Genomic DNA, 19,928 nt, shown 5'->3' with positions numbered 1-19,928 from the left:
TTACTAATGAAAGTCCTATGTTTCAGGGAGTCGATGGAGCATTAGTCCAAGAAGAAGGGGGAGCATGCAGTTACGGGTCGGCGCAACAGCTTGCAGAAGTGTGCACCGCAGTTACATCGTCCCTTGATGTTCTTATGCATTTCGAGGTATGGATACTGACAGTTCGATCAAGCGAAATCATATGACGTGATTACATCCGCTATACTTCCTTCTTTATTAACGCAAGTACTATGTTTCAGGGAGATGACGGAGCTTCTTCTACAAGAACATCACCCCTAGTAGTTGATGCAGATCTCTGGGTGGTGACACTTCCAACGATCAAGCAAATCGAATCATAGTTAGATATCCATTATTTATGTTAGACAACTGATCATTTGTGCAGGTCTATTTAGATGAGCCGTTGACGCCTGCACAAAGTGTATGTTCTTTTTAACAAAATAGAAAACCATACTAATGCAATTACTGTGTTTCAGGGAGTTACTGAAGCATCATCTTCAATAATATCATCAATGGAAGTCTATGAGGAGCCCGAGGTATGGATCTTGACAGTTCCATCTAACTAGATCAACAATGCGTGAATAATTGTCGTTTGAATGTTCTACACAAAGCGTTCATTCGTGTTTTGCTATTGAGATGTACGTGGGTATTGGTCCCCAAGTACATTTTGTGTTTTCAATATTATTATACATACTAATGAAAGTTCTATGTTTCAGGGAGTCGATGGAGCGTCAGTGCGTGATGGATGTGCTTATCATGAAAATATAGTCGTTGCAGCGCAAGAGGAAGTGGAGACATGCACACACGAGTCGGAGCAACAGCGTCCCGATGTTGAAGTTCGAGGCAAGAAAGTTTCAAAGAAAAGAAAGCAAAAGAAGGTTAGTGTCCTGGTCACTATATTATGTTGTTTTTCACTGTTAATAGTTCAATACTGTAAGTTGTGTTTAAACTGAACATCCCTTTTCCAATCTGTCCTCTAGTTGCGAGTGGGTGTACGAACTAGATCTACACAGACAGTGAAGCGAACGAGAGATGTTGCTTGTCAAACCTTTTGGCAGGGACTTGAGACGCATCGTGCCAATGGGAAGAATATGAAGTGATTGACAACGGAGCTATACCACATCAAGCCATTGATAGTGAATGTCCTCCTGGTAGTTCGGATGCAGTCGGAGATCAATTCACAGAATCCACACCCGCAAAAACTAAGACCGCGAGAAAGTTGAAGAAATTGTTTTATTCACCCATCGCCGGAGAAGGAACAGATGTTGCAATGGAAGAGAATGAAGTGGACGACAATGAAACACCATCAATATCACTGAACATAGCGGAAGACGATATCAGAGGTTCTACCTTTCATGTGAGTGACATGTCCTCAACGTTACAGGCCGAACCAGCTGGGATGCAGAGTGACAGTATAAGGAAAGAGGCCAAATTCATTGTATTCGATAGTTGTTTGATTGATATTATTATTCGGATGAAATGTGGGCATTCGGTTGGTGGGGAAGTATGTGGGGAGCCATTGATTAATGTGACTCGTGCAATTCGAGGCACTAACCTTAAAATACATGCCACCTGTACAAAATATCATCCTTTCTCATGGTCTGCACAACCCATGCTGGGGCAACTGCCAGCAGGCAATCTACTTTGTGCAGCGGCTGCACTTTTTAGTGGTTCAAGTTTTAAAAAGTTAGAGTCTTTCTTTCAGTTTGTGGGAATCCATTTCATTGCGAAAACTCAGTCTACAAATACCAAACCGATTATCTATTTCCAGCCATTAGCGAAGCTTGGAGAATGGAAAAAATGTCTATTGATAGTACATTCGCGGGCAAACGGTTCAGGCTAGCCGGTGACGGACAGTGCGACAGCCCAGGATTTTCAGCCAAGTACTGCACCTACCACTTTCAGGACATGGAAAGTAAGAAAATTGTGAGTTCGGTGGTCGTGCAGGTGTCACAAAGTACATCCTCAGTGGCCATGGAGAAAGTTGGCTTTGTAGCATCATTGCAAGAACTACAATCGCGGGGAATGGTGATCGACCTGATAGCCACGGACAGACACGTTTCAATTGCCAAGACAATGAGAGAAGAGTACAAAAATATAAATCACCAATTTGACGTTTGGCATCTTGCAAAAACAATCAATAAAAAAATGTCGGCTGCAGGTAAAAAAAAAGATATGCAAGGTATTTTACTGTGGTCCAAGTCAATCAGCAACCATCTTTGGTGGAGCTCAAAAACGTGGAGGGTCGTTGGAAATTCTACTGGAAAAATGGTGGTCAGTAATGTTACACTGTAGCAACGTTCACCGCTGGACCACAAACCAACATTTCCACAATTGTGAACATGGCCATTTGTCCACAGAGGAGGCACGGAAGAAGAAGTGGTTGATTCCTTCATCACCCACTCACAAAGCCATTGAAAAGATTGTATTTGATAAAACTATAACAAGAGATTTGAGGGGACTCACGGAATTCTGCCACACAGGAGATTTGGAGGTGTTCCACAATATGTGCCTAAAGTACAGGCCAAAACGATTGCATTTTGGCATGGAGGGCATGATAAATCGGACTCTTCTAGCGGTCTTGGCACATAACCATAATGTTGGCCGTCAACAAAGTAGGACGACCGGAACTTTAGGGACGCTTCGCTACAATAAGGCCTTCACAAAAAGAAGTAAACAAGGGGTTATCAAACCAGTGTTTGAGGATATGCAATATGACTTTATTGAGAGACTTATTGTTGATGTCCTAGATAGGCACATACATGGAGTTGTGAAGGAACCTGTGCAGGGGACAACTGCATTGCCACCCAACATTGCCTCTGTTCCATGTCCACCTAAAGAAGAGCTCATTGAGAAATACACATCATGGTTTAAATGATTGTAATTTGATTGTCTGTTCTCTCGAGTCTCCTCATGTCGCAGGCCCATTGAATATGTGTAGCTATGTAATGTGTAAATAAAAGTGATTGCTCAGTGTACATGCAATGTGTCTCTCCACCCTTGCCCCTCCCTTCACCGTGCAGTAGTGCGAACCACCCGGGTGTCACCTGTGACTTTGCTCTCGAGTCTCCTCATGTCGCAGGCCCATTGAATATGTGTAGCTATGTATTGTGTAAATAAAAGTGATTGCTCAGTGTACATGCAATGTGTCTATCCAACCTTGTTCATTTGCGCATTAAATTAAACCAAACAGTAATATAAATCATTTTTCAAAAAATATAGAATGTCTCCGTATTTATGGTTCTCTGGGGCTGCAAAGCACGCAGACAAAATGCAAAGATGGAGTGTAAATTTCAAGTCCTGTGAGATGGCCTTACACTGAATGTAGCTAACTAGGAATGTGTGCTCGTTCAAAGTGAAGGTCAGCTGCTTTGATTTTTTGCTCGGGTGCCGGAATGGCCCACGACTCAGTATAAGGTTCTATTGTTATTTGACCTTGACAGGCCGGGACCATCCCGAAAGACTTCTTTTTGGGGGTGTGGTGCAATAACGTAAGAAACGATAATGAATAAAATTTCAGAAACGATAGCCATTTAATGTTCGTTCATTAGAAGAAATAACGTCGGCATAGAAGGAGTGGTATTTCGGGGCTGCCCTACGCACAGACACAATGGAAAATGCAAATATAATGTAAGTAACTCTTTAGATGAGTTTATACCGCAATTTAATTACTATACAGTAGCTTTAAAGACGGGTTAAGTTGTACTTGTTCGTTCTATGTGGCATATTGTTTTGTACCCCGCACTATCTTGAGGAGAACCATCTCCTTTTACGGAAGCACCTCAAAACCTTCCTCTTTGCTTCTGCTTTCTCTCTCCCTCTCCCTTGCTACAACTGGTCCACTGTCTGCGACCTCGGTCCTGGGCCCTTCCACTCTCCACCTGCACTGCCTCCCTGTCAACCCCTGCACTGGGGGACTGTCTCAGTATCCTACAGCCCCCCCTTGACGTATAATACCCAGTTGCACTGTCCTAGCTATGAAATAATTTCCCGACCTAATATATAAAATGAATAATTTTAATAAAGATCTGATGGTGAGACTAATTTCATTTTTTATGTTTTTAAAACAGGTACATCCTTCATTATTGTATGTGTCACGAGTACCAGACACCGGCGGATGGCTTCTTCAACCGCCAGTTGCTTCTCCGCGTGAACAACGTTAGCACCCTGACCATTTTATGGGACGATCGCCAAGTACAAGTATGCCCTTACGCGGTACTAACGGCTAGATGCAACATACAGACCGTTGTGGTGGCCTAGTGCCTCGTTGTTGGAACAGCCATGCGATTATCAGTGCGACCGAAGAGCTTATTTTATCGTAAACCAACACCCTGTGTTACTGCACACGAACATCGCTTGCCTCAAGACGAACTATTTTGGATCGAGAGCAAAGAAAAATGCAAATCGCAGAATATTCTCTAAACATTTGATGTCCAATAAATGTACTTTGCCAAATGGACAATCTTGCCGTTTGCTTTTAAACCAGTTTCATATTCCGAATTGTGGCGCTGTATCGTGAGATGATCTAAGACCCTGTGTACAGCAAAGGAACATCGCGTGCCTCAAAACGAACTTTTTGGAACGTGAGCAAATAAAAATGCAAATCGCTGAATATTCTCTAAACATTTGATGTCAAATAAATGTACTTTACCAAATTTACAATCTTGCAGTTTGATTTAAAAGTACTTTCATATTCCGAATTGTGGCGCGCTGCGTTGTGAGCTAATCTGTGTTGGTTTCCGGGTTCTGTGTGGAGTCGCGTAGAAGACGCCTGGGCGCGTTTGCCTACGCAGCACAGAAACGTCACAGAGAGAGGCGGGGAATATGAATGTTTTGATAAAGTCTGTTTCAGGGGCGGGGGATTTGATTTAGTGCCGCAAACGCAGGTGAGCCAGGGCGATGGGGGGAAATGATAGGATTATCAGAAAATGGCGGCTGATTTCGAGTGCGTTAATGGACGAAAAGTCGGGTAAGGTCCATAGGAAAGTTTTCTACGATCTACCGATTTATGCTTAAAAACACATGGCCGAACCGTAGGGACAATAAAAAAAAAGTCCCGGAACTATCCTTTAAGGCCCTTGCAAAGAGTACTTTGCCGGAGGTCTGGGAGGAGGGGAACAGGCCATCAATTAGAAAGGCAATTACCCCCCTCCTGGGACGCCTCGCCTATGCCAGCAACATGTCAGGCTTCAAAGACTTTCATAATGAAGTGCGGCCAGCTTTGTTTTCTTTTGCTTGAAGCGGGCTGCACTTCATTATGAAAGTCCTGTTCTTCGGGGGGCCGCAAAGCACAATACCGTGGGCCGCATATGGCCCGCGGGCCGTATGTTGTGCACCCCAGCTCTAATGGGAACTAGCCTTCTCAGTGTGAGTAGGCTAGTTCCCATTATTATGCAGGAATTGCCACTAGGGGAACAAAAAGGGCCATTTCTCTAATGGGAACTAGCTTTCTCTGTGTGAGTGGGCTAGTTCCCATTATTATGCAGGACTTGGCCACTAGGGGAGCAACAAAGTGTCATTTCTCTAATGGGAACTAGCTCACTCACACTGAAGCAGCTATTTCCCATCTGAGAAATGGACCTAACAACCAATGGTCCGTTTCTCGGATGGGAACTAGTATCAACCATAAATAAATTGCACCATTTTTAAAGTATTATTTTGAACATTTATTTCCTTTGAGTGGAGTTCAACTGCAGGCTGCGTCCCCTCGGAACTCCGCCCTAACCCCCAAACTCCGCCCCCACCACAGTCCTTGTGGGATCATCCTTTACATTTTTTTCCATTTCCATCACTGCTTAGAAATGCAGCGTTAACGTACATGGGCAGCTTCTCCTCTACTTACTCACCGTACTCCAACGAAATCAAGGAAGAGCATGGCGCGCCTCAAAAAAAAAAGCTCAGGGTCCTGTCAGTTAGGCACTTTACACCCGCCCTAAGGGCCATCACTTCCGTGCCGGCTCCCGGCGCGAGAGCCAATAGCAATGGTCGCTCGCTCGCTCGCTCGCTCAACCAATGGGGGCCGACCGTGAGCCCTGCTGCGCTGGGGCCCGTAGTTGATGGCAAAAAACAACAACACAAGCCTGCCAACACTGCTCCCCAAGCCTTCACGTACAATGCGTAAGCGTGACATCATTGACGCGCAGTGCACGTGCCCAGGCACGTTGCTTGGTGCTTTCTGCTAATAGACGCTAGTTGCTTCTGTGCGGGACACAGGTCCATGGGTCTGGAAACAGCGGCAGGGGAAGAGGGGGAGAGAGAGAAGGCGCCTGGAGGGTGGGAGGCCGGGCTGCTGGGATAAGCAATAGCGCGCAGGCACCAATAAAAAAAAGACCCTGCGCCGGGCCATAAAGAGGGGCTTGAGGCAGGAGCGTGGGTTGCCTGAGCAGAAGTCAGTGGGGGTTTTGGACACAGGGCCTGTATAGAGCAGACTCAGGAGAATGACATCTACCATGGGGAGAGCAGGAGACGCTATTGACTGACAGCTTCTGGAGCAGGGTGAACTGCCATTCCAGTGACTGGCTGTAAGTGGCACTGACAGTGACGAGGAGTATGCATTGACAGATGGCAAGAAACTGTTAGTGACACTGCACTTCTATATGGGGATAGAATGTGACTGGTGTTGGTGGACAGCGTTCGTGAAACTGGTAGCAACATAGACTGAAAGACTGACTAGCATGCATAAAAAAGAGAGGTTGACAGCCGCCACTTATTGAAGATGCATTAACGGCAGCCGTTGCTAGACTGGCCGCTTTGTAGATTTGCTGGCAGCGAGGGAGTAGCCAATGCATGAAGCCCTTCCGACCTGGGTGGGAGAGACCGACCCTGCACCTCTCCTCCTAGTAGCAGACTAGGAAGGGAGACTGCTGTGTTTGCATGATTGTGCAGAAGGCCGAGAATCAGGACGAAAGCTTTAGATCAGGTAGGCCTTGCGGGACAGATGTCAGAGGCATTCTGCAACTAGATAGATGGGCGTTCATCTTGGCAAATGAGGAAGACTGCTGGACTGTGGGTGAGAAACCTTGACATAACTGGGAGGGACAGGGACTGTCACACTTTCATAAAAGTTCAGGTAATGGACACAGATTGCACTGGAAGGGCCAACTAGTTAGGATGTGCTGGTCAACATTCCGCAGCCCCCAGCACAAAGCAAGACTCGAGGCGCAAAAGACATCTGCGTGCCTGCTTAATTGGATTGGAAAGCAGTAGAGTTGTTGGGTTTGAAACTAGAGCGTGCAGTTGAGCTTCAGGTGCTAACACGCTGTGATGATCCTGACAAGCATTGGGAAGATTAGTTTGCCCCAGCAGAGGCAGATAAGAGCCCGCGCCAGTTGTGAAGAGTGGTTGGGTCTTGGGAGGTCCAGCTAGCTGTCTGTCCTGCGTCGACCACCCCGGCCACAGGTGAAGGTTAAATTAACCAGCAGTTGGTGCAGGGACATGGAAACAGTTCTAAGAAGCTTCATTGTATTTGACCGGAGTTCATCACCTGATATCTACTCCTGAGCTTTGTTATTGACCTTGGCAGGGACTGGTGCATAGCCGGTCCCTCTAAACTTGCTGGCCTGCCTGCTCAATCAATACATGCGCTCCTTACGTTTGTCGGAAAAGCTAAGGCTTGATAAGGCATGAGGCACTGTACGGCTGCCCCAGTCTCGCATTCATCTGCACTGACACGGTTCTTGCCAGCTTCAGCTGGACCTCCCTCGGTTTAAATAGTCTCTTAGCATTCAATATTGCCATCTTTGTTCATTGTGCTGGTGGTCTGAAGTTGACTTTGGCTCTTCTGGGCCAGAGTGGTGAAGTCATTGTCAGAGGGAGCAGTCAGGACACTGTGGTTTACTGCGCTGCACTGCTGGTGTGAGGACGATGGCGACGAGTAGCATGATGGACTTGTATGAAGGTGTGGTGCAAGGGTTCGGGTTACCGGCTTTCGGCTGGAAGATATGCCTGGCTCACGACTTTGAGGAGAAACGGAAACCTTTTCAAGCTTCGAACGTCTCGCTGGTGAACCTGATTATCCACTTTCCAATGGGCCTACGGTAAGTGACATACATAAACTCACACAGGCTATAAAACACATCTGGCTCTTACTGGCAGAAGTATTAAATTAGCCATAATGGGGTACCTGTTAATAAATGCGGCTTTGGCATTTTATGTTCAAACTGTACTCTTAATGGATGTTTACATTATCAAAATGATAGATGGTGACTTGCTTATGGGTTGGTCGGTGAGGGGTGAAGGCCTTTGTGTCAGGCTATTTTCTCAACAGGGCCTTATTTGGCTCTTTATGTATTGTACATGTGCAATGTATGCTTTCCTTGCACATCGGATGAGTACAGTTAAGACAGCAGATGCGTTTCAATCACAAGTCCTGTACTGCACTGTCAATAGCAGTTCAAGCTACAGTTACAAGCACACAACAGGTAGAAAATATGCATTATTCAGTTGCACCCTAAACACCACCATGCATACCCATGTTGGCAGGTGGCAAATGAACACAACCTCGACCTCTTCGCAGACTTTAAACAGATACCCAATGTTCGAAATATGAATGTTGAAGTCACCCATTCCATATCCATTTTCAGAGATTTTCCAGGGTCCTCTAAACTTTTTCGTTCCCAGACCCATAATGCGTATTCATCCTGATTGTCAACAATTTTTCTTCTTACCCAAAAACGCACACCTCTGCATTACACTTTTTAACCTCCTTTCCTCTTCTGGCGTCTTCTCCTCTTCACACCCACCCAATTTCTCTGCTGTCACCAATGATGCTATTGCCTTTTCTCCAGACCATAAACCCCTCTTCTGCTTGGCCCGGTTTATCTCCACCAATCATAAAACATTTACAGAACTTTGATATAGTAGCAATTCAGGAATCCTGGCTCACTTGTATCACTGTGTGGGATGATTTCGATTTATCCATGGTTCCAGCAAAGACTTCCCTAAGAGGAAGACCTATGGCTGGATTAAATGTGGGGACCAAAAAGTCTAAAATTGTAAAACTGGAACCTTGGGTATCTCAGAGTTCATATGTACAACTGGTTAAAATCACCTGGCAAACCACAACATTTGCAATGCTTAACATTTAATGGGGTCAAGCAGGCTTAACTACTGAGGATTTTATCTCTCAAATTGAAGCTTCCTTGGACATTAAAATTGAGGGGGGCAATATTACACACACCTTGATTGTTGGAGATTTAAATCTTTACTGTTTAATGAAGGGAAGTGGATTGGAGGAGAACAGACAGAGATGGAACAATCTCATGACAGAGCAACATTTATGATGCTAAGTGGCACATTGCCAGGTGATAATCCACCAAAATGCACCTGGCAAAGGGGCACACAGAAGGCCTTGATTATATTTAGAGTGATTGTCCTTTCATGACTAATGCAAGTTCCTTAGAAGTCAGACACAATGATCATAGCGACCACAAACCACTGTGTCTTACATGGTCCTTGCCCAGGTTTCCTGGCGACTTACACATGATAAAAAACCAGTGCAAACTTCTTATAAACAATGGCCGGTCCAGAATTAAGTGGTCAGACGTGAGCCTAGCACATCTCCAGATGAGTCTAAAGAAAGATCTAAGTCTTAGTCAAGATGTTGGAAATATCTATACAGCGGCGATGCAAAGGTTTACGAAAATCAAAATAACTGACACACAGGCTATTTATAAGCATACCTACGCCTTTGACATAGAGACGAAACTGAGAAAGATTCGATTAAGTCAGGATATTAGAAGACTCAAAGATGTCTCTCCCTCAACAGGACGAACCGAGACAAAACACCTAAAACGTACTTATTGGAACTGGCTTCGAGCAAGAAAATCCTTACAGAGGCCAAAGGATGGTTAAGTAATGCTCAGTCAAAAATACACGAAATCTTCTGCTGGTATTTAGTCCATATTAAATGATGCCACCAACAAAACCCAAATGTCGGTACAAATAAATGCTGTCCCGAATATTGTTTACAAAATCTACCAGTCATTGTTTGCTGAATGCGATTTGGATCTTAATGGTCTGGTGGTTTCTGACCAATTCTTGTTTGACAGAGAAGACATATTGTATTCTTTATCCAATCTAAGTTTGTCCAGAGCTCCTGGACCGGATATCGAAGCTACCTTGAAAAAGCACCCTGACGCCTGGCCTAATATTCTATATTTAATCTTTAATAGAATATTGCAAACAGAAACAATTCTTATCTCCTGGAGGACATAGTTTATAATAGCATTATTCAAGGAAGGTGACAGATGCAATCCAGCCTCGTATAGACCAATTGCTCTTCTCGACTCAATGGGGAACAATTTTGCAGGTCTTTTGTTGAGAGACTTTAATTATTGGTTGGACGAATACAAACTTCGAGACCCCTTCCAAACGACATTTATCCCGGAGTAAGGCATGAGTGTGAATTTGTTTAGTATAAATGTGATCAAGGCCAACGAACAGCACAGAAAGAAGTCTCTGTACAGGACTTTTGTCGACTTCAGCATGGCATTTGATTAAGTACCGAGAGAATGACTATTTAAGAAGCTTCTCGATGCTAATTGCCCTGCACACATACTTACATTTTTACATCAGTTCCACACACAAACTACCATACAGATTCGGCTGTCAACTGCTGGGTTACTTTCTGCTCAGATTTAAATATACCGAGGACTGAAGCGGGGCTGTACCTTTGCTTCAGCCCTCTTCAACTTTTACATTGCTGATAATGGCCGATGCTCCTCCAAATTAATAACTGACTCACCCAAAATGGGTAATGTAACAGTAAAGTGGCTGCTGTATGCAGACAATTTAGTCTTGATGTCGAAAACCCCACAAGGCATGCAGACCTTATTCAATGCACTGGATCAGTATGCAATGGGTAACCACTTGACCGTTAACACCAGAAAGACTGAAATTATTCAGTTCGGTATAGCAAATAGGAAGAGGAAAGAAATCTTACAATTGGTACTTACAGAAACGACTGCTTCCTATAGTGACAGAATCCACTTATCTTGGATTAAATGTAAATAATCACCTGCTGACAAAACATATTTAGAAAAACCTAAAAGGAAAATTGCTTCTTTGACTCCCCAAGCAAAAATTATCAATGGGAATTACGGAAAGTTTTCAATCATACCCATACTCGCATATTATAGACAGAAGACAGTACCAATTGTGTTATATGGCGCAGAGACTAAGGTTTACAGACCTTATGAATTTTGGCAAAAACTTGAGAGCAAATATTGGAAGAATGTCTTAATGTTGCCTGTATCATTACCTATGCCTATATTATTGAGATCCAAGTTAGGTCTATTGTGTCTATATGGTATATATACCTGGAAATTATGTGCCCTGTATCGTAAATATATATTGCCGTGAAATTCAACTAATGTATTGATTATATCTGCGTATGTTAAGGAATCCAATCATAGTTTCATTGTACAATGGAGATCCAAAATTCAGCTCATTCTGCAAGAATCTGACATTTCCATAGATCTCTTGATCACGAATCTGATTAAAGCAAAAACGAAATTATGGCAGACAGATTGGATTCGAACTAGAACACAATGCATGATGTACAAGACTGCAATCCTTTTAACATCAAAAAGTATGGTGATTTGGCTGCATATTTAGTGAGATCCCTGAGTCTCGTGTATAGATCTGCTTACATGAGGTTTTGGTTTAATCTCTGGTACACACATGAGGTTAAGTATAAACGGGACTACATGGGGAGGGGAAATGCTGATTTTGTCAGAATCCGAAGGAAACATTAAGACACTTGATTGTCGAATGTGCTGAATTGTTGGAATTACAAATAAGATATTTTAAAAGTCAGTTCTCATCTTGTGAAATCTGAACTCTCGATGATTATGGAGTAGACTGTTTCACTCAAACTCAAGTCATTGGCTACTCGTTTGTACATTTTTTTAAAGTTTCCAAAACTTGATCTTACGAATGATCTGGATGATGTCCAAACTACTGCAGTGTGATCTGGAGATAGATGAAATTGTAAATCATGTGAAATCAACATCTTTTATTGCTTATGTATAGCGACAAATGCTAATCTTAACGGTTAACTGTACAATTGTTTTATGTTGAACCTTTTTTCCTTTTTATTATTTATTCTTTTTTTTTTCCTCAATCGTTCCATGTTAAATAATATTGAAAAGTTGATTGTCAGCTATATCATTAAAAATGTTTTTTTAAATGTACTCTCCACAAACACACCTGCATGTCACTTCCAACCACTCATTCCTCTCTAGCACTTGCCCTAAGGTTTTAAAACCGCAGTAGCAATCGGCTTACAAAAATAAAATGACACAATGGATCCTAATGCTACCTTTGACTGCTACAGTCTACTCCCTGTCCTCTTTTTCCAGATAACTGTAATGATATGTGTTTAATCATTTCACACCTGCGGCCTATTGGACAACCCATCTCTTTAGGATTAATTCACCTTCCACGGTATGTTCTCACTCGGACCCAGGTCTCTAACTTGATAAATAAAGCACTTTATCAATACCTGTTCGCTTCCTCCTTGACCTAGTAGCCTTCAACCTCTCTTCCACCACAACACTGGAGCGAGCTCCTAGCTGGGAAGCAACAGAGGCGAGCAGTGATAGATAAGAGGAGCAGGGGAATGTGGGAACTCCAGATGGGGAGAATTAGGTTTGAGTGGAGCATTAGGTGAAATAATCTTTGTCAAAAAGGGCCTTCGGGTACTTCCTGAAGTGTTAGGTGGTGATGGCTTACCCATTTCACGCGTGACAAGTCTTTTGATTGCATAAATTCCACATCTGCATTCTCGTGCCCTCTATTCGAAGACAACACTGAAATAATTATTTTCTTAGCAATTCCCACCTTGAATCCAAAATTAAACTGCTGCACTACATTCACAAGTGGATGTCAATCTGCCCCTTCATGATAAATTTGTCAAAAACAGAGATATTACACTCCCTGTTTCCATCTGCCTTTCCCCTAACACCATAATCCCTTCAGTCATCAACCTCACAGTACATTTTGACACCTTAAAAAGACTGGCTTCCTTCACTGCCTCCTCATTGACGCCTACCCATTTCCTCATCCTCAATGTCTGCAGGAAGCAATCGCACCTTCCCTTCCTCTTGGCAGAGAAACAAGCAAGTATCCTAGCCCTGATCAAAACTGATTATTGCAATACCCTCATTATCATCCTATATTACCTTCACGTCTCTCTTCCTCATCCCACGACTTACCCCTGAGGCCCTGCCTCCACTCCAGGAACCTATTTTCACTTTTTTCTTTTGAGCTATAATACCTCCTACTTGCCCACAATTCCCAACTAAAACAATGTCTTGTCCTCTGGACAGGAATAGTTTATTTTGTGTGCAGTGCACCGGACAGCTTCGTCTGCAGGTTGTCTGGAAGGTTGCTCTGGCAGGGTGGCGGATCCATTTCTGGAGGTGCACGTTCCTCCTTGACACAGAAGGGGATTATAAAGGCCTTCTGAAGCAGGCTAACTTTGAGGGTAGGAAGAAGAGGAAACAGGCTGCCTCTTCGTCTTCCTCTTTCAGTTCGGATTCCTCCTCCTTGGATGTCCCACCTCGGATGATGAGGTGGAAGGGAAGTACCTGGACAGGGTTGAAGTAGAAGCTGCACTTTCCCAGGTTTTGGATGGCATAGGTTTCTCGGAACCGAGGGTCCAAGGCAAATCTGCAGATGCTACCATAAGGCAATACAAACATACCCCCAACATGGGGTCTCCTCTGATCTAAGAAAGGAGACCCTCAAGGAGTGGAAGGATCCTGAATGTATTAGCATGTCCCAGTTTATGGCTAAGCTGTATCCCCTTAAGGGTGAACGCACGCCATTAAACGCTCACACCAGTAAAAATACAACCTGCTAGGGAAAATAGGATAAGACATTTTCGCAAGGATAACACGTTTTAATGGTACACAAATAGATGTGCCAGCAAAGAACTCTGCTGCTCAGGAACGTTCTAGGCAAAAAGGGTGCAAGCAAGAGCTTAAAAAGGGGCACAGCGTCATCGGTATACAGTAAAAACCCGTGTGGCTGATTGGTGCGACCTTATGCATGACCAGCCTACTCCATAGGGGATGCCAGGCCATTGGCCCCAGCCCCGTCCGTCCGTCTTCCATCACGTGGGGTCAGCTGAGCTCATTGTCTCTAGGGAACCAAGGTTGATAATACAATTAAATGTGTTGTTACAAAAATGCTACTCTATCACTACACAGGGCACCTGGTATGTTCATGGGCTGGTACAGGGGGAGGCGTGAGGTCACTGTGACCCGAACACATTTCACTCATCCCAGTTGTGTTGTCTTGCATCCAAGGCTCCCACCCTCACTCTTGAACTATAATGTATCCCTCCCCGCACCTCGCATTACAAATCATGCCATTTTAAAGTACAGCTAGGGGGGAGATTTTTTGTAGTTGTCTGGTTTATGGTCGGTGGCCTGAGGTCATCTAGTATCTTGGAATTCAGGGGTCTTGGGACTCAGACAGTTATAGAGCTTTAACTTGCAGTTGGCATAGTGGGGGTCAGAGGTTTGCTCTAGCCTAGTTTTGATAACACACGCAGCGTGGCGCCTAGCACCATCTCATGGCCTTGCAAAGCACATTGTTTCTCAGGATAAAACGGATTAGCAACAGTTGTAGAACAAAGGAGGGTTTTTGTGGGAATTAACAGCGCAGGTCTCTCTCGTCAGCTCTTGGGCCTATTCAGGTTTCTTCATCAGGTTTGTGACATGTGTCAATGTTTCTGCCATAGCTACAAAATGGCGTCTGTATATATGCACGTCCGTGCAGGGTCTTTTAGCACACCCGTTTCCCCACTCTCAAATCACAAGTTTCTTTATGTCTTCATGGGATTCGACTCGCCCTAAAGCGCCTATGGGGTTTGGGATAGGTTAATTTCCTTCCCAACAAGGGTGCGGACGCCTTTCTTTTGGATACCGTGGAAGTTGATGACATCCTCGCCGGTCTGGTGGGACGGCGTGCCTTATGTCGGCAGATGAAGTGGCAGTGGACCACCAGGCTAACTCTGGTGTGAAGGATGTTCATTCTGGTCCTCGTCTGGCTCTCAGGGACAACGTCTACGGGTCCTACACGGCTGAAACTGTGTTGGGTGGAGGGGAGAGCTTTAAGACGTTCAGAAAGTTGATGGAGGAAGGTGCGGATTGTGCTTCTATTCTATCTGACATGCAGAAGCAGGTAGACTTGATGTTGGATGTGGCTTATGATTAGGTTTGTGGTTTGGCCATGGCGACAGTGCCAGTATTTCTGTTAAATGGTATATCCATCTTCCGGGCTGGTTGACAGTGGGTTTTCAGAAGGTTGCAGCTATAAAATGTCAGTTTGAAGGAACTAAACTGTTTGGCGATGCCCCAAGCCCTCTGACAAACACTGGCTCTTCTTGGATCTTGGGGCATTTAACTGTTTCGTGAGAAAGGAAGGGTTCAAGATGGATAATCTACAGAAAATCATCCCTCTGATTCAGAAAGGAGATTGGCGTCCCTGGATCTCCCCAGTGGAGGGAGTTGTGTGCCATTTGTCAAACTCTGATTTACCTTCACTAGGTACCTAGAGGGCAGGGCTGTGTTGATCAGAACAGACATTACTACCACGCTGGCTTATGTGAACCATCAAGGGGGGTTGGGATCTCAATGCCCTGGCGTCGCAAACAACTTAATAGGGGAAGGACATCTGCTCTCTCTCTGGAAGTGATGCATATCGGGGGTTGGACAATGTCCAAACGGATCGCCTAAGAAGGTACACATGGAGCCGCTGGCAACCATCCTAGCCACACACAACATCCGATTCGCTGGTTCCCACTGCACGCACAAATCGCCTTCACCTTGCTGCATCATCTATAAGGCAGTTGCCCTCAAGTCACCCAGCTACCTCTTGGAGAAACTCAGCATCTCCGGCAGATATCGCACCACCAGAAGCCAGGACACATGCAGACTTGAAGTCCACAGCTGCAGATAGGACAGGACCAGAAAACAAGCCTTCTCTGCCTACGCCCCAAGGCTATGGAAGTCCACCCCACCCGCATTAGACTTGCCCCACCCTCCTACAATTAAGAAAAGACCCCAAGACCCATCTCTTCAAGGAATCTCTCTTCCTCAACACCAAGGCCATCACGTCGCCCCTTGTGCCACCTGACTTGCTAGATGCCGCCTGCCTCTTTCCTCCACGCCACAGCTGTACCCCTTGTTGTGCCCCTCTGTATCCTAGCCCTGCTGTATATCTGTTCTGTTTCTACCTCTGAAAAACACTGTGTTATGCATCTGTACTGTTGTATATCTCTGTAAAGTGCTCTGTTGCTTCTGGAAGCTAGGTCAGCGCACAATAAATACCATAATAATAATGGTGGTTTGCTACCTCTCAGCAGTTGGTCATGGGGGACAGCGTCTTTTCAGAGATCTGTCGTAGGTTTAGGTCCCTGAGTCTGGATCTCTTTGCCTCCTCATCTTCAACAAAGGTTCTGTGATTCTACTTCCGGCGGCGGGTACCTGAGGGGTGGATTCCCTGACTCTTGAATGGCTGCCTGGTCTTTTGTATGCGTTCCCTCCCCTGCCCCTCCTCTCATATGATACAGCGAAGGAGGGGTTACAGGGCAACAGTCCTCTTTGTGACCCCCCCCCTTTTGGCCCCAGAACGGATGGTTCCCTTCTATCCTGGATCTCTAGTGCCGCGACCCATGCAAGATTCCAGAATGGCCTTGCCCTGTACATGCTCGGCCTGGGAGCGATGCCAGGAAGATTCAGTGGGCAGTCTGCAAAGTCTAGGTGACTGTGCAGGGGTTTTCGTGTCCGGTGCTTGACACTATCCTTTATGCCAGGCGGCCCTCTACCTTAAAAACCTAGGAGAGGCATTAGGGTTACTCCTGGCGTGGTGTGAAGGTTCAGATACCTCCCTTAAGTAAGGTCTACCTTCTGTGCTCCAGTTTCTCCAGATGGGGTTTGACAAGGAGCTTGCTGTGTCCACTCTTTGCTCCCAGTGTCCCACTATTAAGACCTTCAAGTGCAATCGGGAGGGGAAAATGGAGGGGTATTCCCTGATAGGAATGTTCCTTAAAGGGTTTGCTTTTTCTCACCCCTGTTCTTATAAGGGCCTTCCGTGGGATCTGCCTCTTGTGCCGAACATCTTACAGGTTCCTCCCTTTGTACCTATTGAGATTGACATATGGCACTTCACACTCAAGACTGCGCTGTTGATGGCTATTGCTTCTGCTCGTAGAGTGGGGGGCTTTGTGTCCTCCTACTTTTCTGCAGGTCCTCCCGGATGCTATTGTCTTACGATGTGATCCAAATTTCTTCTGAAAGTGTTGTCAAAGTTGTCTCAGGATATGGTTCTCTCTACCTTTTTTTTTCAGAATCCTCAAAGCCCTGAAGAGATGGCATTATACTCTATTGATGTCCGCTGGACGGTCCTGGAGTAATGTAGAACAAGCATTTCAGACAGACCAACAGTCTTCTGGTGACTTTTGGGCAAGCAATAGCTGGTAGAAAGGCCTCTGTTTCCATTAGCCGTCTAATCCGAAACTGTCATTACTGTGGTGTATGTATCGGCAGGATTGCCCTTCCCGGAACATGTCCTGGTTTTTTCCAGGGTGGCTGCTTCTTAGGCGGACGCTCAGGGGGGGTGCTGGGGAGGGGTTCGGGATTGGAGATTCTCTGCAAGAGATCTGCAGGTTGGCAATCTGAGCCGATCAGAGCAAGTTCATTGGACACTACAGCCATGCATAATCCCAGGGATGGTTCTTTTGAGGTGGGGATCTTATCTGTAGGCATGGGCTGAACTGTTTTGGGAAAGTAAATTGGCGTTGGGATGTTGCAGCACTTCTCTCTCATTGGGACCACTCCCCATTCTCTATGCTTTGGTATTTTGTCAGAGGTAAGTACTGGGACAAGGAAAAGGGACTTGGAGGTAATGGTATGATTACTTGCCGGTACTCTACTGCTCCTACTCTTCCTTGTCACAATACTGACTACCCTCTTGACCCTCCCTGAGAGGGGAAGGGAGAATGTCCATGGTTCGACATTGGAAATTGGTAACTCATGCTTGTGGGTAAGTAGGAGGTATTATACCTCAAAAGGAAACTGCAAAGTGGTTCCTGGAGTGGAGGCAGGGCCTCAGAGGTAAGTACTGTGACAAGGAAGAGTAGGAGTAATGAAGATTACCAGTAAGTAATCAGATCAGTACTCCTTTGCCCTGATCCACTACCGCTTAACATGTCTCACTTCAAGTTTCTTTACGTCTTCATCAAGACATGTTTCTGTTACATTGCGTATGAGCATAACATGCGCACTTGCCCACTAACTGGACCATACCACGTACTTTATATGTATCAGATACCTGCACCTTCCTTAGAGCAATATACAGAATTGTCAGTTGATTTTTTTTTTTTTGGCATAATAGGCAAGGTGGGTCACTTGAGCAAAGAACGCACTCTGGCTTCTATGGCATGAGGATACAGTTCCATTTTCCTATTTCAGGACCTTCTGTGTCCAAGTCTCTTGACTTCTTGCAAGTCTCTTGACGTAGAGGCCTGCCGTACCAAAAACAACACACAAACGTTCTTTTCCTTTTTCCAGTATTCAGTTTGGGTGTTCACCCTGGATCCCTCGCAGCCGGGCTCAGATCCTTTTCAAAACAAAAAGTTCAACGTTGGATCCCCCTATTCTGGGCTAACCCCCTTTCTTTTGTTCAATTAGTCTCCCTCAGCCGGGTTTGGACCAATTGTGACGTATATACTGTTGAAGACTTTCGAATGTGCACGAATTTAGCTTGACCCATTGCATGACAACTTCAATCTCAATATTTCTTTCTCTCACACTCCGCATCAGTTGGATACCTAACAGAGACTTTCGAATGAGCACCCACGTTGACGCCGGACAACTCTGTGTATGGTACCTTTTCTTGGCATCCAAAGGTTCAGTTCTAAAGTTCAACTACTTCCGTTGGCTTCCAGTTGTATTGCCGTCGCTCATCCCAAACACCTTTCACACACTGTTCTCTTTATTCAGTGTTGCTGCTTGCAACCTTGATTCAAAACACAAGCTGGTTTGGTATCAGTCTCGCCGACTCACCGGCTGTGCTGTCTTTTCTGACGTTGCTTCATTGTAGGAGCCAAGGACAGTACCACAGCAGCAATCGCTCCTCCCCGCCTTGGTTATTAACGCGGGAGAGACCCTGGTACCTCTGACACACTGTGCAGGTTTGATCAGCCTTAGTTCCTGGTCTTCGGTTTCTTATTTTCCAAGGCTCACAAAAGTAAGTCTTTACAGGTCAAGGGTACTTCCCTCCTTGCAACCCTTTCCAATCTCGCTCCTTGTATTAAACTGCCATCTTGGAACTGCTGTTTCCTCGTGTGTTTTTCCTCGCTCATAGTGTGCTTTCGTGCTCCGCTTTTTATCCTTATGGGGAATGTGATGGAAGTCAGGTGTGTGTAATGTTCCGTAATTGCCTGACCTTGCCTGACAATGGTGTTGGGACATGTCGGGTCTACCGCTCTGGTGTTAGTCCTTTGTCACTCACGGTGAACTGCCCGTGATAAAGTGTTCATGTCGTGAAAGGGGGGCGGGGGGCGTGAGTTTAGTACCTATGTATCCTACCTGGTAGGATGGGGGAAAAGGTGTTACAAGGAAGGGGATACAGCCCCTCACACTCCGGTGTCCCACTTCCACGAAGACCCCTCATCAAGGTGATCCTCCTGCACTGATACCCAGGAACTGGATCCAAAAGCAATGGCCGTGTTCTGACCACCTGGATGACCGATCCCTGGGGACTAGTGGGCGAGACACCTTCGGGTTTCTCACAGGTCTTTCTCCCTCTTTCTCCCTCTTTCTCCCTCTTCGGTCCTCTAGCTCAAACTCTCTGCAGGTCAGACTCTTTTTTTTTTTTTTCAAGCAGTGAGTGGAGGGTTGATCTCTCGCCTTTGC

General features: G+C 45.3%; 1 protein-coding gene across 1 annotated transcript in view; it reads left to right on the top strand.

Annotated features, from left to right (window-relative positions):
* Positions 1-6,180: 6,180 nt before the first annotated feature.
* GBA2 (glucosylceramidase beta 2) overlaps positions 6,181-19,928 on the top strand; it is a 470,157-nt gene continuing 456,409 nt past the window's right edge. The window contains exon 1 of the mRNA XM_069626781.1: positions 6,181-8,033. Within this exon, the coding sequence (XP_069482882.1) occupies positions 7,861-8,033 (173 nt within the window). The 5' untranslated portion in view covers positions 6,181-7,860. The remainder of the gene's footprint in view (positions 8,034-19,928) is intronic.

This window comes from Ambystoma mexicanum, chromosome 6p, assembly GCF_040938575.1.
Source record: "Ambystoma mexicanum isolate Mex_15411 chromosome 6p, UKY_AmexF1_1, whole genome shotgun sequence".
NCBI classification, from domain to species: Eukaryota; Metazoa; Chordata; class Amphibia; order Caudata; family Ambystomatidae; genus Ambystoma; species Ambystoma mexicanum.
Note: the sequence above shows the minus strand (reverse complement) of the source record. Positions and strands in the feature narration are given on the sequence as shown.